At 41.4% G+C, this 22296-nt stretch overlaps 1 protein-coding gene across 4 annotated transcripts in view; it reads left to right on the plus strand.

Moving 5' to 3' along the window:
- The window catches only part of MCTP2 (multiple C2 and transmembrane domain containing 2), a 177100-nt gene that overhangs the window by 136292 nt on the left and 18512 nt on the right, over positions 1–22296 (plus strand). For all 4 annotated transcript variants that reach the window (XR_004647453.1, XM_034783932.1, XM_034783933.1 and 1 more), the window contains 2 exons: positions 12873–12995; positions 15848–15889. Coding sequence is in view for 3 of the 4 variants with exons in the window: in XM_034783932.1 (XP_034639823.1) it covers positions 12873–12995; positions 15848–15889 (165 nt within the window). In the remaining variant the exon portion in view is untranslated. The remainder of the gene's footprint in view (positions 1–12872; positions 12996–15847; positions 15890–22296) is intronic.

The raw sequence follows: 22296 nt of genomic DNA on the forward strand, positions 1-22296 counted from the left end.
GCAGCCGTGTTAGTCTGTATCCGCAAAAAGAAGAACAAGAGTACTTGTGGCACCTTAGAGACTAACAAATTTATTAGAGCATAAGCTTTCGTGGACTACAGCCCACTTCTTCGGATGCATATAGATAAAATATATATATGCATCCGAAGAAGTGGGCTGTAGTCCACGAAAGCTGATGCTCTAATAAATTTGTTAGTCTCTAAGGTGCCACAAGTACTCCTGTTCTTCTTTCTGTAGTTTTAGTAGTCACTGTAATGCTGGTTATGTAGCTAACCTACTTGCATAGATCCAGATCCTGAACTTCTGCAATGGGCCCAGAGTATTCAGTGTTCATCCAAAAGTCTGATTATTTTGACAAAACCCTGATCATGAGCTGACCTTTCTTCATCCTCCTGGAGTCTTCTGGCAGGACCCAAATGTATATAAAGCTCCACTCAAAATCTGTGGCAGTTCTCACGCAGTAACTTTTTTTCATAATGGTTAACATGCATGTCTCTTAACTCTTGAATCTGAATAGGAACTCTTAAGAGGAGAATTCATCAAGTATATTCTGATCATTCTCACATGGGCAGTTGCTTCTCACTTCCTCACATAGCATGTTATCTCACACTGTTGCAATATTACATGAAATGTTTCATCTGTATATAAAAATTAAAAATTCAAACAAAAATCTGGCCCACATGAAGAACAGGCCCTTTGGGCATATGGTTCATTATGCATATTCGTTTAATTACTGAAACACTTGGGATGTCTCTACTGCCCTTGCTTTCAACTTGCAAAGTTGGATCTGTTCTGCAGCACAGAATATGTCGAACAGGCGTGTGTCATAAAGGGCTTTGATTTTCTCCTATTTAAAATATATATAGTTAGAATTTATTGAATATTGGTCCAATCCACTTCATGAAAACAGCAGCTACAACGTCCCTTTTTCCTTACTAGCTCCCTCCCCTACCCCCGAAGGCTGGTTTTGCAGTCTTTAGCTCATATCCATGTGAGTATCAAAGTAATGCGAGACTCAGGCTTTAGGTTTCAGGCACATTCCCAAAAAGCCCCGAAAGTTGCACGTTAAAGCTGTATAACTTTTATTAGCTAAGAAAAGATTGCTGGGGTAGTGTGACTTTAATTGATTTTCAGGGCAAACAGGTGGTGGTGGTTTAGGCACCCCCATGTCTCCTGCTATTCCTAATTTGGAGCTGTGCATATAATAGCTTTATTAAAATAAACAATCTTCTGGCTTTGGTTTTACCTGAACAGCTGCCTTACATTGCGAAAGGGTCTTGCAATTTTTTTTAAACCATTCTGTGCTTTGTAAAGCAAGATGCTATAGGCCTTCACTGAAGAACCTTCATTGCATAGTCCTGCTGTCAATATTAGGTTTTTGTTGCTGCTGCTATTGCTAGTCTAAAATATGCAAGACTGAGATGAAGAAAGTTATCATATTTAGGACTGTAATTACAATGACTGTTCCCGTCGTTTTAGTGCATTCATTACGCACTGTAGCAATTTTGGAACTATGTAGTTTATGAACATGATAATTTTGTGTGTGTTTTAATCACCATAGATTTTTTCTGGAGATCTAACATACTTCTTGGAGGTGGAGGGAGGGGGGTAGTTACTGCTTTTGCTCTTTTCTTGACTACAGAATCTTGTAGTCAGATTGACAAAGAGGACTTCTGGATTCCTGAGCAGTGCTATAATCTGGCACTAGGAAACTATTAATGTACACACAGCTGGGAGGAGAATAATATGAAATTCTTTGTCTGAGAGTATGCTTTATATTTACTATTTTTTCACAGGACAAGCTTGTATTGTGATCGTTGCATGCTTATTTGTTTTATTTTATTTTTGATCCCATGTTAAAAACAAAGAAATCCATATACTAATTCTATCAAACTGACCACGGATCCATCCTTGGTCCCAAATTCCACAGAGTATTCAGCCTGGCAAACCATTTTCTAAAATGGGAGACTTCATAAAGAAGGATACCAGTTCAGTCTTAAGCACTACAATGTACATGCAGCTATTTCACACTTTTGTGGGTTTATTGCAACCCAAATTCTTTTCATGCCAGAGATGAAGGCTGCCAGCGAAGTAACCTTATGCACTGAACTGCGATTCTCCTGCCACTGTACACTGAACTAATTCTAATTAAATACACTTCGTTTATTACAGAGAGGCCTTTTTTTCTTTATTCATTCGATCTAATCTGCACTATGAACATGAGGCAGAAAGCCTTTTAAGTATATAGTTTAAGCCTCCTTTTTAGTAACAGTTGTAACTTGATGTTGATTTTACCAAAGGCAAAGTACACTTGCACTGAATACTTTTCGCACTTACTGTACAATTAAAACACCATCTGACTCTTACCACTAATGTTTCCTATAATGTTATCCAATATGTCTCCAAAGTGAACAGACAGTTATTGGTGCAGATAATGGTGATTTTTTTCTTGACCTTTTTAAGTTGCTCAGCTTTACCAGGAACAAATAAAATGTTAAGTATTTTTTTCTTTTGCTTCCTTTTAATCAGCACAGAGGTTTTCCTGATGCTTTTTGAAAGAAGTATTTACTGAAAAATCCGACTTTCAACTTGCACAATTACTGGCGTCTTCGAAAACCTATAATGAGAAACTTTGTCTGATCCTAGCCATGAAACTGTGACCCTACTTCTGCTACAGAAAATGAATCAGTAGGATCCAAAAATGTCATCTATCATTAGGTTAGCCAAGATAAAGTAATGAAGCCTTTTTTTAAATCTGATTTAAGGTACCTTTTCCTGGGACAGCTTGTTTTAACCCCATTGTAGGCAACAGTTTGATTCTCCCCTCCCCCCCAAAAGTATCAAACTGTCGTAAATAATTCCCCCACCCCCTCACTTTATTAAGGTTTACTGCATGAGGATCTTAGCTGTATTTTCCTTGGCTCAGGAAATGTAAAATATGGTAGATAAAAACACAAGGGAAAAATTAGAACCGTCAGCATTCTAACAAATGGCTGTTTCTACAGTGTTCACTACAGAAAAAGATCTGAAGGCTTCTCACTCTAAAACTACTGTACATGCATAAAGATAGGTCCCAAGGACCCTTCTTACTTTACCCTCCCTGGGGCTGGAGGAGGGAGGAAGTGGTAGCCACAAGAAAACTATATAAAAGCATCAAACCAGAGTTGTGGTAGGCTATTATGCTTTGGGGATTAAATGTACATATGTTAAAATAAAACCTAGCTTTTTTTCCAGTTGAAATACAGCATCAGCACCAACACCCAACTGCATCATCCAAAGATGTGTGCAATGCAGTACAAAGCATTGGGCAAAAATCATTGTCAAGTGGGGGCTCTACTCTAAGACCTAGTAGAATGGGAATCTTTCAGGGATCTTGTTTTCTCTCTACTGGGCTGCTATCTCAGTAGTGTGAATTCTGACATGCCGCCTTGGGTATGCCTGCACAGCCCAGAAAAAAACATGGTACCGAATCTCAGAGCCTAGGTCTATTGAATTGAGCTATTTCTAAAAATAGAAATGTAGACATTCCACTTGGGACCCGCTGGATTCAAAGCCCGGGCTCCTACTTGAGCAGAAATGTCCATACTGGGGTTATTTTAGCCGCGCAGCCCAAGCACTGCAAGCCCAGGTCAATTGAGTATTTTGGAAATACCAAGCAGCAAAATAAAACAGTAATTCATTGTTTGATTATTCTTTGATGTCTAATTCTGATCTCACGCGCTGGTGTAAATCCACTGAAATCGATGCCAGTGCCCTGCAGCAGGACTGGTATCCCGCAGGACCCGCTGCCCTAAGAGCAGGAGCAGGTAAAATGTACTATTTTGCGGGCAGTATTGGGTGAGCAAATAAAAAAAGACTGCAGTAATTTGTGGGGAAATACTCTAAAACTTTTAATACTTAAATTTAAGCGAGGGGCAGAAAGAGATTTGATGTTTATTATAAAAGGGGTTAAAGTATTTTTAACATGGTTTTAAGCAAGATTTGTTTTATTCTTTTAGTGGTAAAAACTGTGTCTGAATTCTGTTTTTAAATATAATATATAAACCAGACTTTTTTGTTTTCGGGGTGGCGGTTAGTAGCATGGGGGAATCTCTCTTTCTTGCAGGATTTGTGGGATCAAAGGTTTTTGCGGGTGGGAGCGGGATAAAAATGCAAGAAACAATGCAGGAGTGGGTGGGATAGGTATTTGCGGGGCAAAACAGAAGCAGGATTAAAAAAATAGTCCCACGCAGGGTTCTAGTTGATGGCAATACTGTACAAACAGTTTGAGATCAGAATCTGGACATTCTGCAAGGGATCACAAATCGTTTTGAATTTATCTGTACCATCTGTCCAGGATACAGGGTGGCGAATAACTGTGGTGTCCCATGAGAAAAATAGAGAAGAAACTGAAGCCTGCCAACTCTTGTGATTGTATTGGGAGCCTCACCGTATCTGTTATTTTTCTTAAAGCCCCAGTTCTGGGAGGCCTGTGGTTACATGAGAGCCGCAACTTTCATTTAAGCTCCTCACAGCAGCAGAGAAAAGCTTGAAAATGTGTCCCGTCCCCCCCCCCGCCAAAGGTTCAAAAACCAGAAGGCATGTAAATAGGACCCAGCATTCATTGGTTTAAACAGCAGGAGAATTTTCAAATAATCTATGATTTTTTTTGGGGGGGGGGGGAGAGAGAAGGGGGCGTGGCTTATGTCTTGTAATGCTTGGAGTTGGCAACACTTAATTGTAACTCATAGAAGCCCAATTCCTCTCTTGGTGCTCTAGGGAGGAAGTAGGTTCCTTCACCCCTTTTCACTAAGCAATCTGTTTCCCCGTGCCTCAGTGCACAAGGCTAGCTACTCTGGTTGCTGAATAGAGTGGGTGAATCCAGGGCTGCGCCTGTTCCCCACCTCTTTCTCTCAGCGGGGGATGGGAGTGTTGGGTGAATAGCCCCTCCTCACCCCACTGCATCTGGAATAGGCACACTGGAAGTGAGGTGGTGATTTCCACCTCGAGGGGACAGATCTGTGCTAGCTATGATTGAGCTAGCGCACTAAAAATAGAAAGGTTGCCACTGCGCAGTGGACAACTGGCTGAGTATGTACTTGTTTGAGACAGTAGGCATGTACCCAGTCGGCTAGCCCTTCCTGCTGGTCACGCTGCTGTGGCTTCACTTTTAGTTTTAGATCATTCAGCTGCCGGTGTGTCTGTTCAAGCTGAAAATTACAACTCCTGCTCGCAGTGTGGACATACCCTACATAGGGCAAAGCATGAGAGGGAGGGGCAGGGCTTTAACCCTTTTACTCCATCACATGGCCGAGTAAGGGCTGCAACGATCTAATCCGTTTGTAACGACTATCCGGGCCTTTTCCTTTTTGCTCCTCAGTCTTGTGTAACCAATACCTTTTGAGGTTGTTTTTTGTTGTTGTTAAGAGTCCTTTTTCTGAACATATGTTAGTTTCTAATCCCTAGTTCTGTGCAGTGACATGCATCTAATGCACAGAGACTGTGTTCTTTCTGGGCATAATTTCTTTTGCTTAGAAGCTTGTCCTGTTTGTGACGGCGAGTTTGCAGAAGGCTGCTAACATTTCTTTGCCAGAGGTACACCCTTAAAATCAGGGACTTGTTACACTGATGAGATGCACAGAGCAATGTAGTGATAGCAGGTAACGTGGTATAAATATTTAAAGATCTCCTTTCCTTCAGGTCATTTTTTATGTTAGTGATCCAAGCTCAGTAGAACATACACTTCATAACACTATTGAGATTCCCCACATTCTTTTGCTGCGGAAAAGCAAATTAGATCTAAAGCAAATAGGTTTCTTCTGTCAGCAACTGTTTATTTAAACATTATTTCTCTTTTTGCCACATGTTTTATGTCTCCTGTTATTGCATTACAATGAAAGGGGAATTCTAATACAGTCTCGCTGATCAACCATTTCTTGAATTTTAATTCCATTTCCATCAGGCACCATATTTGGTACACTTCCACTGAGTGTGCTGGGGTGGTCAGGGGAGGATTTGGAGAACGAGTGCAATAGGTTCGTGATGCACTACTGCACAGGAGGGCTGGTGGAGACCACGCTATGTGGATGCATCAGCCTTTGCTTCTCATCCATAGGACAAAGAAGTTGCTGTAGCTCTGGAGGCATTTCCCAGTACATAGTCCGACCTACCAGACTTCATGCTGGGGGCCAGGATTTGGACTTGGTTCTTGGGATGGATTATATAAACCTCACATGAATCAGGAAAGGGTCAGTGGGCCGTCAGTGCCCCCACCCTGTGATCTCTGAAACAGGTGTCAGTCTTTGAGGGAGGAGCAAAAAAGAGAGCCCATCTCAGCTGCTGGCTGACTGGGAGAGTGCAGACCGTGCGCTCTCACTGTGGGAGAGAAGGCTGGCTGGGGCCAGGAACTAGGGAAGACTGATGCCTCAGGGCCTCGCTGAGGAAAGGGAAGAGATCCCATTTCTTTGTTTGTTTTGTACTTTGGAGGTACCCCAGAAAGAGTGGAACTTTTAGGTGGCCTAGCCAGAGAGCTAGCCAGGTATTAGAGGTTGGGTGGAACAGTTGAAGGCCCCGTAGGAAACAGAGACAGTGCCACTGCTGCACCATTCAGACCATAAGGGGATGCACTGCGAGGGGTGTGGCCACAATTATCAATGTGAGAGTCTGTCGCAGTCAGATGTGTGTAGTAGCAGAGTATTTCTTGATAATGTGACATTTTCACATTTTGCAAGATCTTGCTGCTAAAGCTGCTTGCTCTTTGGTGTTGCCACTTTGTGTATTTTCCTTTTGAATCATAGAAATAAGTCTCTGCCAGAAATAATAGTTGTCAGTAGGCCTATTTTTTCCTAGAGATTCATCTTTACCTTTTTTTTTTTTTTTTTTTTTTTTTTTTTTTTTTTTTTTAGGGCAATACCGTATTGATATAGCTAAAATCCCTTAGTTTGTTTGGGACAGGGAAGGATTAAAAGTATTATCTGACGAGATGTATCTTTTAATTTTGTCCATCATTGAGCATTCAGCTATGACAGCAACTCCCATTTGATAGTCACTATTATGTATGTAAGGACTTGAATGCATTAGCTAGCCTTTAGGTAGATTAAAATTGGGGAGCTCTTCTTCCCCAGGACCATGCTCAATGCATTGGACCATATTTGTGTCTCAGGTCAAAATCAGAGTTCTGGTTTGGCCCCAAACCAGATACCTTGGAGGCACAACTGCAGATTAGCTCATGTTTCCCCCCAAACGGGCCCATATTTCGTGAATCTAAGCAAACCTTTTGACAAAGCTGGTTTTAGATTTGAGATCAGTGAAATCTTGTGAGGTGTGTGTAAGGGTTTGGGGTTTTAGTTTTGTTTTTTGCGGGTGTATTTTGAAAACATTTTTCACAGCTCCACTGATGAGGTATTTGCTTAGGACTGGGACTTAGAATGGTCAGCCTGACAAATTGCAGTTTCAGTAAAGGTTCTTTGCTCATGTTTCAGGTCCTTTCCCTTTTTTATTTTTTTCCATCTGTTGAAAATTATTTCTTTGTTCTTTTCCCATCACTGTCATGTCCCAATAATTACTCTGTCACACAGCGCATGGGACGAGGGGTGGTGATGTTAATCTTCACTTTGCCAAAAAGGCTTAATGGGCCAACAGGAAAAATTTTTTATTAGAGATAAATATTCATAATTACCATACAGAGATACTACACTGACACTGGCAACACCTCCCTCCCATCCCTCCCTCCCCCCCCCCCCCCCCAAAAAAATTAGGATTCTAAATCTCCAAAAAAATATTCTGCCCTATGTTTGTGGGGTTGCTGGTGAGAAACGTTTTATGGGTATCGTTCAGGAGATACCCATCTAAAATCTGTTTTTAATAGTCAGATTCTAAATTGGAACCAGAGGGACAGAAAAGCCAGATTCAAAATATGTTTCTAAGGGTTTCAGCTCAGATTGCCTTCTCTCATCTTTTACACTGCTGTCAAAAGGGCCACTCTCATGGTTGTTCAAGCTCCATGCTTCTTGACAGGAACAGTTGGATTCCTCTTCAGTGATTTTTCAGATGAAATGGCTTCCAAACCTCCAGAGCTTTAACTTGTAGTTATTAGACCCTTTGAAACAGCAACACATTAATCAGTGGAAATCAAGTGGACTCGTCTCCAAAGCTATGATGTTGGTGTCCTGTTCTAGACAGGACTCCACTCTAAATCTTAACTCCAAGAGTTCTTTCTTCTCCAGAAAGGTCTGTCTCATTTCTATTTTTATTTTGACCTTTGGTTGTTATGTTTTATAATTCTTATAATTCTATTCCTTATTGGTTCTTATACTGCCCAGTTCAGCCCTTTCAGAAAAATTCTTTGGCTTTTTCTACTTATATTTCAGAAATTGGCTTCTACTCTTGCTTGCTAACTTTTCCTATCTGGGATATGCAGTTTACCAGTGTAGGTGGTGATGGTGTTAATGGTTAATATTTAATAGAAGGAGTTTATTCTATCTTAACTTTTTCATAGTGCTTCATATAGACTAGAATACTTTGGGCAAGGACTCCTGGGTGCTCTTTCCTGTTCTGCCACTGAATCACTGGGATCTTGAATAAGTAATTTAACCTAGTTCTGCCTCAGTTTCCCCAAGTATAATGTGAGGAGGATAATATCTGACTTAGTGTGTTTGTATGGAACTCCTTTTATGTCTTTGGATGAATGATGCTATGGAACTATTTATAAGGCACATTCCATGGAAAAAATATTAATACACTTTACAAATACAACTCTACCCGATATAACGTGGCTCGATATAACACAAATTCAGATATAACGCGGTAAAACAGCGCTCTGGGGAGGCGGGGCTGCGCGCTCTGGCGGATCAAAGCAAGTTCAATATAATGCGGTTTCACCTATAACACGGTAAGATTTTTTGGCTCCTGAGGACAGCGTTCTATCGGGGTAGAGGTGTAGCTTATAAACTACTCTGTACTGTGTTCTTCTAAGTAATCACCTCACATACCTCTGAGGCTGAATAATTTCTAATTTCTGAATATATAAATAAATTTGCCCTTGCCACCATACCATACTGTGCAACAGAGATGAAAGCTCTCTGTACTCTACCTATAGCAGCAAACCATCTCTTTCAAAGCAGGCTTAGTGAAGTGCAGGTACCTGTGGGTTGGAACTTGGCAGCTGACTATTGGTGCATCAGTAGCAATACAATGTCACTTTAGGAAAGAAATTGATCAACAACCTTGTCCAGTTGCAACTATGAAACTATTTTGTACATAAGCTTAATTTTACTACTCAAAATGTAATTTGGTCAGGAGACCTAACAAACTTCCTTCTACAAAAAGTGCTATGGGATTATTAATGATCGCAAATGAACAGGATCTTGGTTTTATATACTATCTAAGGGACAGAGGGTATGAAAGTTCATATTAGAATTACAATGGGGGACTTCTGTTGGGTCATCTAGTGTAGACAGCTGCACTAAAAATGTATACTAGGCTCTGATTCTGCAATTGGATCCATGCAGGCAGGTTCTTGCAAAGACCCTTTGACTTCAGTGGCACGCCAAAAGATGATTGAAGATTTGGGACCTTAAATCCAGCCATCCCTTTCTGTATCACGATGGGACTGAGTTCAGTATTATCCCAGATAGGTGTTGCATGTACAGCCTCCTTCAGTAGGCTACACTGATTTTTAATTCGTAACAATACATGCTCTCATTGAAGAGTTTCCACACACAAAATCAAAACTTGGGTTTGATAAATATGTGGAGGTCGTTCTTGTCCAGGGTGGTGTTTGAATTAGGGCCAGAACTGAAATCACCCTTACTGTATCTCAGACATGTTAAATAAGCAGAGATCTGAGAAGAGGGGTTGGGGTTGAAACAGGTTCAGAGGAATCTCTTTTTTGAGAACTTTGCCACCTTCTATATAGCACCTTCTTCGTAGGATCTCAGAGCTCTTTGCAATGAATATTGACTAAAGCCTCACAGCATTCCTTCAAGGAGCAAAATATTATCCCAGTTTTGTCCAAATTCCTGCCTTTCTGCTGTGGTCATGCTTGCATACATTGGTGGAGTGGAATTATGTACAGTGTGGAAAAATGTGATCTATCTTGTCATGTTCTAACTTCCAATGCTGTGAACCAATAATATGGGACTGTGTTGTCTGGAATTAAATACATTTTGTAAGAGCGTATATCTTAGGCTATCTTTTTATCGGCAATCAGAACCCAATAAAACAGCCTCTAAATCAGTGGTTCTTAAACTGGGGCCGCCGCTTGTGTAGGGAAAGCCCCTGGCGGGCCGGGCCAGTTTGTTTACCTGCCCCATCCATAGGTCCGGCCGATCGCAGCTCCCACTGGCCGCGGTTCATTGCTCCAGGCCAATGGGAGCTGCTGGAAGTGGTGCGGGCCGAGGGACTTACTGACCGCCACTTCCAGCAGCTCCCATTGGCCTGCAGCAGCGAACTGCGGCCAGTGGGAGCCGCGATCGGCTGGACCTGCAGATAGGGCAGGTAAACAAACCGGGCTGGCCTGCCAGGGGCTTTCCCTACACAAGCAGTGGCCCCAGTTTGAGAACCACTGCTCTAATTCCTTCTATAGCGACACATATAGTGTCTATAGTCTGTGAAAAATACCATTGTTGAGGGATTGGCTGGCTTAGAATGGGTGATAGGATGTGGAGTCTTTCCCCACTTAGTCTCTGGGCTGAGTTTGGCCCCAGGTGGATGACGACTGGAAAGTTTGTCCTATACAAAAAGAGCTTTTTTCATTTACAGAGTGTATCTATCCCCATTCCCCAGGGGTGAAATCCTGGCCCCAATGAAGTCAAAGGCAAAACTCCCATTTATTTCAGTGGTGCTGGGATTTTACCTTAGGAGTTGGCGCTATCAGTTCATGTCCCTGTCACAAAATCACTGCCACAAATGGCACTAACTGGCACTCTTGTGAGCAGTGTCAGAGAGGCCAAGGATTAATAGATGCCATCCTCTCATCCCAAAAGTTCCTCCCTCACAGTATTTGGATGCATTGGCAGGAGGATGTGGTGGTGTTTTCATTGCTGTTGCTCATGCTGTACCTACCATGTAGAGTTTCAGTTTCATTGCTGTCAGTCCAGCACCTCTCACCAACTTAAAGCTGTAAAAGAAAAAGGGCATGGCAGGGGATTGTTAGCTGCGATGTCACAGCTCTTTCCCCCCCTTTAAGTAAACTGATGGGTTAAGTAACTTCCACCTTGGCTGTGTTATTCTAATGATGGGATTTTAGATCTTGAACATTCATTCTAGAACAGCATTTCTGGATAGAAAAATCAAAATGCACTTGGGAATATGTGTCTTGTCTTCCAGAGTAGCCGTTTAGGGCTTAAAGCTACTTACAGCATTAGGCTGGCCTGGAAACACATTGTATGGCTGGGAAAAAGAATGTTGTGATCACAGCGTGCATCCTGTGGCAATTGTGGACCTAATTTATAACCTTATTCTGTGTTACCATCAACTCCAAGCTCAAACCCTGTTCATATGATGTCAGTACACAAAAATATTTACTGCTATCTGCATATAGGAAGGAATTGATGATCAAAAAACTGTTTGATTTGCTTTGATTCTTTTGAAAAATCCAGCCGTTTTTGTTCTAAATCTCCATCAGGGAGGCCCCATCCCTCTCTGAACCATTTTGCAGATCAATATACTTTGAAATTTGGCTTCTGCTTTTAGTTTCTGGAATCACTGGTTCAGGTATCACTCCCCATGAGCAAAATCATACTCTTACTGTAGTCCCAGAGGGCTCCAAACAAAACTGAAATAATGTGGTTAGGCAGTGTTGAGAGGTGGCTGGGAGACAGGATTTTGTGATCCCACTCAGGGAGATCGTGCATCCTGCACCACAGAGCCCTGTCCTATAAGAACTGTCATAGTGGGTCAGAACAATAGTCCATCTAGCCCAGTAGACTGTCATGACAGTGGCCAATGCCAGATGCTTCAGAGAGAATGGCAATTATTGAGGGGTCCATACCCTGCCATCCAGTCCCAGCATCTGGCAATCAGAGACTTAGGGACATCCAGAGTCTGGGGTTGCATCCCTGATGATCTTGGCTAATAGCCGTTGATGTACCTATCCTCCATGAATCTATCTAGTTCTTTTTTGAACCCAGTTATACTTTTGGCCTACACAACATGTCCTGGAAACCACTACCATAGGTTGAGTGTGCATTGTGTGAAGAAATACTTCCTTTTGTTTGTTTTAAACCTTTTGCCTATTAATTTCAGCATGTGACCCCTGGTTCTTGCATTTTGGGAAGGGGTAAATAACCATTCCTTATTCTCTTTCTCCACACCATTCAGTATGGGAGCTGCTTTGCCACCCCAGGCGATGAGGAATCAGCCTTGGCACAGGGAAGAAGCAGCAGCAGATAAATAAAGCCATGTAAAAATCCACTGTCTAATCATCTTGTGGGAGTGGATGTACAGCAGCACTTGGGGCAGAAGGTTTCCATCTCACTCCCATCGAACCTGCTGGCTATTAGTGCTTGATGCAACTGAGTTGATTTACCCCCTAAAAAGTAGCCAAGTGCATTTGTTATGAGCTGGCATTGAGGACAATGGCTATCCAGACTTTGCAGGGTTCCAGCAAAGAGGAAATAATTCCCATGCCTTAGCATTAAGTTGGTGGCCTTGTACTCTTCTGAGGAGATGGGAACAGAGAAGCTAACAGACATCAGCCTAATGGCTCAAACAGAATGGAAAGAGAATAAGCTATCTGGGTAGATTTTCTTTATTGAAGGGGGAGGAGTGGGAGGAATGAGGTTAACAGAGATTCAAGGATGCATGTTAGTAGGGATAATGATTGAAAGGGTTTATTATGTTTCTCTTTAAACACTTGTATAAATCCCCTCTTATTGCTTTGTCTCTCTTAGGTATTTGTGGTCACTGTTTGGCACATAGAGCTTTACATGGTGCCTCTGGCTTTGTTGCTGCTCTTTGTTTACAACTTCTCTCTGATCACAACAGGGAAGGTCAGCAGTGCCCAGGACACCCAGGCAAGTAAAGTAACACTAATGTTTCAGGGCCAGTTGGAATCTGCCTTTGAGCAAAAATGATCATACAGTTTACTGGTTTTCAGCTAGTTCTGTATCTAAATGGTATTCTATTTCTAGGTTCCTGTTAAAAACAAAATAATAGTCTCTAAAGTTTTGTGGTTCATTTCATGTCATAAACCATTGTGGGACAAAACTTATTGCTCTTAAACAGCTGCAAAGTTTCAAATAGTTTTAATCAAAGAATGGGACAGAGCTTGGCCCTTGGATCTTTCAGATTTCAAGGAGGCATGATTTGAACCCATGATCCATACCCAGCCCTGCAGTTTATATTTCAGGAATGATTCAGGACTTCATGAGGCTGAGGAAGGCCAAAACAACCCCAAAAGGGAGGCCAATTTTTAAAAATCTATTCTGTGAGATCGATATCATCCTCATCTTATTTTTACTGTGACTTTAAAAAGAAAAACAAAATGTTCAGATCCCAGCTAGATTTCAGTTTTAGATCTGATTTTTAATAAAAGTATTTTCTGTGCCAAAGTAAATTGCAGCATGGAACTCTGTTATGATATGAAATGTCATTTCTGTGATATTAATGTTAGCACTCTTCTGACGTGTTATACATAGCACAGGACGTTGAAGTTAGAAAGAAATAGAGTAAATTAACACCTAGAAGATTCTGTTTTAAACCTTTATGATAATTCTGATAATGACATCCAGGCAAACTCCCTTTTTGAAATGTTAATAGAAAAGCATTGTCATTTGTGCACACAAAAAGCAACTTAACATAGTGCAACCACATGGAGATCTTAAATGAAGGAATCAATGGCATCCTAGGATCAAATGTATCTCTCCCCCAAAAAAATTAGCTAGTCAAGTTGTTCCTAGTGAAGTTTTGAGTCATTCCCAGGTCAAAAGTAGTGACAAAATGATGAAAATCATATTTCCACTAGCAGGCCACTCTATGCAGATTTGACATGAGGATAAATGGTGAGAATCTGCTAATCTCCAATTTCAGTAAAGTCCAAAGTATTCATAAGCGTATTGTGTGTGTTCTCTGAGTCCTTTATTCCATCACCAAAATAGGAATTTCCCACTGGGGAGAATCCAGGACAAATAGTTTATTAAATATAAAAGATAATCTATAAAATAATGTTGAGACTGACTAACCAGATAAAGCCAGGAAAGTGTAGAGTTAATGGCTGCTGCTACCCATCACTCATTCAGTGATGAGTGTGTTGTGTTCCCTAGCAAACAGAATCTCACTGAAATCTTTATTGTGCTTGTGATGGATACCACCAAGTGCCATGCGTATACAGCTGAAAAGTACACAATAGCTATTTTCAACAAGACTTTGGTTAATCAAAAGTTGGTCACTTCCCCTACATATGCAACCTGGGAGTAATGCACACCATAGGTGCATATAGTAGTGCCATTGAACTCAACAGGACACTCTCCAGTGAACAAAGTTACATATGTGCGCCCAAGGGCTTTGCTGGATTGGAGCCTTACTGAGCATCTAGCTAGTCAAAGCATCTTTAATAGCCCCTGGATTCTTTTTCTGATACCCAGATTCTGAGCTTTCTGAATTCCAACTCTGTATACCTCCTGTAGCTCAAAATAGGTAGTACTGCTCTGAGTTGCATATGCTCTGGGTGGGAGGAGTGGGTAGCATAACTGTCCCTTTTTCAAAATACCAGTGGTTTGGGTACAGTCCTATTCTTTCTGCTTATCCAGACCTTGGCTGCACATGGAGTAGCTTAGTTTTCTTCATGCTACGTAACCATGTAAATTTTCAAAAACAAATTTCATTTTGTCCATTCTGAATGCACACAGCACTCGCTGGAAATGTGGAACCCAAACTCTGTGCTTCAGTTTCCTGAGCTGTAAAATGGGGATAATATTAACCTAGTGTGCATTACTAGGTTGCTGTGAGGCTAAATTCATCAGGATTTGCAATGATTTGAGAATCTCAGGTGGGAGCTCCCATAGAGATGGAAAATATTATTATTAACCTAGCTACCCCAGGCATCTCAGCAAAGACATTGGCAGATCTGGAGGTAGGACTCGCATATCCTAGCTCTCAGGCCCTTGCTCTGATGAATAGATACCACTACCTCCCTAAATAAAGCAACCTTTAATTGTGATCCTTCACATCCCCACATTTCAGCTATGTTTAAACATTTTAATATGGTAATTCAAATCTTCCTATTGAATAAGCAAGACCTAAATTAACTTGAAGGATCCTGTTAAAGGCTCAGCTAGAAAAACACCGGAATTGAAAGCCAGGGGTCCCTAAGTTCACACCCTAGCCAAGTCTTTTGTTTTCTTCCCTACCTGTCAGAGTGGGAGTCAAACTGAAGGAATAATGCTGTATAGAAATCTGTATGTGATTCTTGAGATTGATTATGTTCATACTAATGTATTTTCTACTGTCTAATGTTTCTGTAATGGCCCTAAAGGGAGAGAGCAGTCATTGTAGCAGTGAGGATAGAACAAACTGAGTATAGAAGCTTCAGCCTTGACATACCAACCAGTTCATTTATCAGACTAAGAACAAAGCTGTTTACAGACAGTAGAACTTGGCAATGAATTTAAAAGCCTGTTGCCTTCAAACTACTGGGCCCAGCCACTAATACCTCAATGTAGACTTAAAATTTGCATAGGTTATTGCGTGCTATTGTTCCTGATCTTGGGAAAAAGGACCTTGAACATAGAGTAATACAATAAAAATGGTAGTTTAAAAAAAAAGGTTTACAACTAAATGTACGAAATGAAATGTGATAAGAGTTATGTAAATGTTTTGAACCTCTGAATATCAACGAGGAATTTTAATATGGACATATGTTTTTCAGGAGACCACATACCTAGATGAGGATGAAGATGAGGATGACAAGGTAAGTGTGTAACATGTAGGTACATCAGATAGAATGAAATAATGCAAACAATGCAGCCTTATTCCAGGAGATTGCGGTTTATACTCTGCACAGGCTGCGGGATATTAGGGGGAGAGGCGGTTTCAATTAATGATGGGCAAACCTGAGAATATCAGGTTTCATTTGGATAAACCAGTGTTTCCGAAACTTGGGATGCCGCTTGTGTAGGGAAAGCCCCTGGCAGGCCAGGCCGTTTTTTTTACCGTGTCCGCAGGTTCGGCCGATCGCGGCTCCCACTGGCCGCGGTTCGCTGCTCCAGGCCAATGGGAGCTGCTGGAAGCGGCAGCCAGTACGTCCCTCGGCCTGCACCACTTCCTGCAGTTCCCATTGGCCTGGAGCAGCGAACCGCGGCCAGTGGGAGCCGCGATCNCCGATCGCGGCTCCCACTGGCCGCGGTTCGCTGCTCCAGGCCAATGGGAGCTGCTGGAAGCGGCAGCCAGTACGTCCCTCGGCCTGCACCACTTCCTGCAGTTCCCATTGGCCTGGAGCAGCGAACCGCGGCCAGTGGGAGCCGCGATCGGCCGGAGCTGCGGACGCGGCAGGTAAACAAACCGGCCCGGCCCGCCAGGGGCTTTTCCTACACAAGCGGCGTCCCAAGTTTCGGAAACATTGGGATAAGCCCTCCAAAGTGTGGATGCGTATTTAAAGCATATAAAAACTGACGGCCCTTTGGAGTCCCTAAAAGTGTGCTAGAAATCATGGGAAAAACAGACTCTTTTGGGTATAATATTTCTTAACAATTCCAGTTCTGATCTCAGATGGAAATTCTACATGAATAACATTTCTTGTGGTATTGAGGTATTTCCAGTTTTTGTCCAAGTTGGAGACCAGAAATGCTGAGATTTATGGAGAGTCGGGGAGAGTTATCTCAATTTTTCAGACCCTCCAAAAATGTTGGTTTTAGTTTGGCTCCTGAAATGTACAAAGGTTTGGGGTTGAAGAGAGGTGCCTCTTAGTTTATCTGAATATACTTGTTCATCCTCCCTCTTCACTCTGAAAAATAGATTGGATTCTTTCCAGTTTATCAAACCAAGATGACAAATGATAAAAAGGATTAGAAGGCATGACATATGAAGAAAGATTACGAGAACTTAATATATACATCTTACAAAAAAAAAAACCATAACTAAGTGAAGGGGAATCTGATAGTCTATAAATACTTGAGAACTAAAAGGTAAGGAATTATTTAATGAATAACAGCTAGAAAAAGGAATTTAGATATTAGGGCATAAATATTCACAAGGTTATGTGCAACTTACAAAACTTCAAAATAACTTGACATGCCATTTCTTGAATATTCCATAGGTTAATAGATTGTTAAAATTAAATTTTTAACTATTCAGTAGTAAATCAAAGTTATAGTTAGTATACAAAACCTTAACATTACCCACTTGTGTACATTAGGGTTAGATCTAAACAAGCTATGTGCTGGGAACAACTTCTTTAAATTTAGCTTATTGTTCTGATAGAAATTTTAAAAAAACTGAGCAGAAATCTCCGAGTTTTATACAGCTACTAGTTATTATTCAAAATTCTGTAACAAATAATTTATTTCAGACTGTGGATTTCTCACAGTCTATATACCACAACTATCAGTTCAAGTCTTCTCATTTATAATTCACTGTTTGCATTGTGTGATTGGTCTACTAAATCAAATGTTATTGTTTCTGCTGAATGAATGATCCTAAAGCCAACAAGAATCTTTCTTGATGGCCACTGAACACGTCCGGTGCTAATATTTGTGCTCAGATATATTTGTGTAAGTGTTCCCAGAGTGAATATTCTTCCAAACAAAAGTCACTGTTCGCTGAAATTTGCAGAAAATTAATAAAAAATAAATTGACCATTTTTATTTGAATAAATCTTTATCATTACATTTTCTGTAGTATTTGTCCAACTGTAATCATGATACAGTCTGATTCACACATTAGCACATTGTATCATTCCTCCCACTTATTTTATACTTACAATAAAGCATGGCTAAAATGTTCAAACTAAGAGTTGCATGATTTTCAATGGAGTGGTGGATGTTCTGCATGTCTGAAAATCAGAGCTGTTTCCCAACTTTAGGCACCAGATTTGAAAATGTGAACCTTCATCTTTACTGGTGTACTGCCTCATTCTTCAGGGTTTACTCACTTGGACAGGCCTATTCACTTTCATTTTGCCACACTACTTTCCTTCATTTTGTGCATGCTGATTCAGAGAAAACTATCTAGCTTGTCTTAAAGCTCTAAACAGTTAAACCACGAATTTGACTAAAATATGTGCCTGTGACCATGATTTAGAAGCACACAGTTCATTTCACCTTATGAAAAAGAGAAAAAAAGGACATTTGAAGATTTGTTAAATAAGCGTTTTGTCCAAAATCGGCAGAGGACAATGCAATATATTCATTTATTGCAAAGCCAAAATATTTAGGTCCAGTTTTACACTGATGTAACCACACCGACTTCCATCGGGTTACTCTGTTTTTGCAATGGATAACTGAGATATGAAATTGCTCTGCATTTTGCACTTCTCCAAACTTGACCTTACTCTTCTTTTACCACTTTGTTTTTGGAATGCTCCTGAGAGACAGTGTTCAAAATGCTGGTTATTTGGGAAGACCATGATGCTGTGGTCAGTGTTGCTTCTAGACCTCACTGCTATATGCATTAAGTACTCCTGATAACTGGCAACTCATGAAAGTGGGTGGAGTTATTCATATCAGAGGTGGCTGCTGTGCCAGCTCTGTTATTACAATATTAGGTGCCCATCACGATAATACTTCATAGCTAAATCTCACCATAACTATAACATGTAACCTCTATTAGAGTATTAACTTAGACCCTTGTATAACCATCCTGTCAAGTGTACCCCCCCTTTTTAATAGTAAGGGAAATGGCATTTGTGCATTGAGGGGAGCCTAGATCCTTAAGGACTGTGACAGGGTCAGGCCAGATGGCTACAGGAGAGTGATAGAAGGCAGATATATTAGCCTCAAATTAAGCAGGTCCCTTTTCCCTGGGTAAGGTAACAGGGGCAGTTCCAGAACAATCAGGAACTTGCTGGAACTAATTAAGGCAGGCAGGCCAATTAGGACACCTGGAGCCAATTAAGAAGCTGCTAGAATCTATTAAGGCAGGCAGGCTAATCAGGGCACCTGGTTTAAAAAGGACCTCACTGCAGTCAGTGGGGGTGTGCGAGGAGCTGGGAGCAAGAGGCACGCAAGAAGCTGAGAGTGAGTAGGTGTACTGCTGGAGGACTGAGAAGTACAAGCATTATCAGACGTCAGGAGGAAGGTCCAGTGGTGAGGACAAAGAAGGTGCTGGGAGGAGGCCATGGGGAAGTAGCCCAGGAAGTTGTAGCTGTCACACAGCTAATACAGGAGACACTAAAGACAGCTGCAATCTACTGGGCCCTGGGCTGGAATCTGCAGTAGAGGGTGGGTCCGGGTTCCCCTCACCCCCACAATTCCCTATTTGATATAAGAGGAGTTGATCTGGACTTTGGATCCCACCAGAGGGGAAGGTCTCTGGCCCGTCCCCCGACCCATTAGGTGGGCCAGCAGAGACTGCAAGAGATTGTTCTCCTCCTTTTCCCCATGCTGGCCAGTGCTGAGGTTAGCCACGTGAAATGGCAGGTTTGTGCCACTAACAAAAGGAGCCAAACTGAGGACTGCCGAAAACCTCTGAGGCAAGCAAATCTGTCAGAAAGCGCAGAACCCACCAAGGCAGAGGAGGAACTTTGTCACAGTACATTTAGCTATCCTCAGTATCTTCATACTTTTTCAAATGTGGTGGTGCTAGGGGTGGTCGGAACACCCTTGTGGGTTAAAGAAAAATGAGTTTGATGACATTATCTCAATGCAATGTCTGCATTTAAAAGAAAAATATACATTTTTTTTCCTATTACAGGAACTCCTAAAGTTGAAATCTGCTAGTAGGGTCATAGTATACAAGGTCACTGTTTCTGTTTCCTGTCATTAATATGTTGTATCAAAATACTCGCACACATAGCTCTTCTGGATTCTGTTGCATGTTAGACATAACAGACCGTGCTTCTGGGAACTGTAACACGACCCCTGAGAGATGAACTGTTTACAAATTATAAACACACAGACGCTTAGTTCAAAAACAGAAGAGCAGATTAACTCCCTTCCACCTAAACGATCAGTCTTGAAAATGACAAGGCTTAATTGCTAGCTCCTCCTTTCCCCACAAATGCCGACACAGAAGACTGTGAAAGATAAGAATGCTTCGTCCCTTTGGCACAATCTGCTCAGTGGATGAATGCCTTCTCGGATTCTTGCCATCTTGGATGCAGATTTCAGACTGCATCATGTCAACTCTGGGGTCTGTCAGGCTATAGCTGTCTGGAGCAGGGATTGTTTTAAAATTACATCATTGAGGCATATTTCACACACACACACCCAATACAAAGGTATAGAAAAGTTACATACAATTCATAAGGATTTTGTAATACTCTTTTGGAAGTGGCATGGAATCTTTCATGACCTCAGGTTGTCAGGATCTTAGTTTTTCTTTTCCTCCAAAAGAGACAAAACAAAGTTGCTGACAATACTGGGTTTGGAAATTGGTTCAGCAAAAACTTGGAGGAAGGATGATCAAGTGATTAGGACACTAGCCTAGGGTCAGTTCCTTGCTCTGCCACAGACTTCCTGCATGGCAAGTCATTTAGCTTCTGTGTCTCCATTCCCCATCTATAAAATGGGGATAATAGCACTGCCTTATCTCACAGGTGTGGGGTGAGGTTAAATACATTAAAAATTGGCAGGTGCTCAGATACAGCGGGGGCATATAAGTTACCATAGATAAATAAGGAAAACTGCTCACTACTGAATCGACTCCACTTCCTGCACCATCACCCCTTACTTTGGGGGTCTCCCATCCAAATAGTGAGTAGTATAGCTCTGCTTAGCTAGTGAGATGCAAGAGGATCAGATCAAATGAGCCTATGGCTGCAAGCAGGGGTATTTGCTAGCTTCCAAAAAATATGAAGTGTCTTATGCTTGGAAAAGAAATCCCCAAAGGAAAAAAAGGCATTTTTTATGATATAAGAAAATTTCTGTTATACTTGTCGGTACCAGAAATACACCAAGTTTTACAAGCATAGTTCAGAAAGGCTCCAGCCAAACAAATAAAAGTCAGATTCATCCAGTAGCAAACAGCTGACGTTTTCCATTTGTGTTAGATTTAGCATGTGGAAACCTTCCATACAGATCTTATTTGTACGGGTGGATTATGATGAAAATTGCATTAATTTTCTCCACAGTAAAGGTCAGTAATTGAAACATGAACCAAGAGTCTATTGTGTAAGACGATATATCCCTATACTTAGGAAAGGTCACTCAAGACAATATCATCTCATTGTTTTCATTCCTTAAGGTAAAAACAATTGCATTAGGGTTTTTTTTCACCCCTTCAATTTAACAATCACATATAATATTTCCACATCTCCCATTAATATCACTGAAGACTAAAGATTATAAAGGCTTGAAAGTACAATAAGCTACAAAGAGTATTCTTGTGCTAACAATGCTGTTTTAATGCTAGCTATCTGATAGACAAGGATGTTTCACCAGACCATGTAATGCAAGAGCATGATAGCTTCTTTAGTAGCATGAATACTCCCTCCTAGATCATTGGTGTCTCTTGATTTTGGCCTTTTATGGCTCTTCTGTCACTACTTCTCAGTGAAGTTATTTATAGGAACACTGGTACCCCATGGATATAGACATAGGAGTAATATTTTCTAGGAACAAGATGGAAACTTAAGGTCCAGCTCCTCCAGTCTGGGTGAGCTATGCTTGGGGCAGGACTTTAGAGAGGGAGTATAAAGAAGCTCTAAATAAATGCTGTCCCAGTTTTGCAACTATCTGGGGACTAATCTGGTTTCAGGTAATACTTAGGGCAGCCTTATAGCTACTCTAAGTTACACCTGGCTACCTATGGACCCAAATAGCCATTTTGACAAACTGGGAGTGCGGCGATTTCTCTGGCCATGCCTCCTTCCTCCTGGGAACCTCTCTTACACCATAAAGTGGGGACGTGGTTCTTATAATTATTTATACTATTATTATTATTTATATTGTGGTAACACCTAGAGGTCCTAGTCCCGTTGTGCTAGGCACTGTACAAACACAATTCAGAGACAGCCTAGGCCCCAAAGCGCTTATGGTCTCAGTGGAAAAAAGAAGAGACAGCAGGTGTATACAGCAAACAGATGGGGGGCGGGGACTGCAAGGTCACAACAAAACCGTACTGATCAGCATGATGAGTAGTGGTTACAGTACACCAGCTTTGAAAATATGCCCCTTTCAGGCCAATGGTGCTCTCATTTGTGTCACTCTGAACTAATGCCAT

This window comes from Trachemys scripta, chromosome 10 (assembly GCF_013100865.1).
Source record: "Trachemys scripta elegans isolate TJP31775 chromosome 10, CAS_Tse_1.0, whole genome shotgun sequence".
Taxonomy (NCBI): Eukaryota; Metazoa; Chordata; order Testudines; family Emydidae; genus Trachemys; species Trachemys scripta.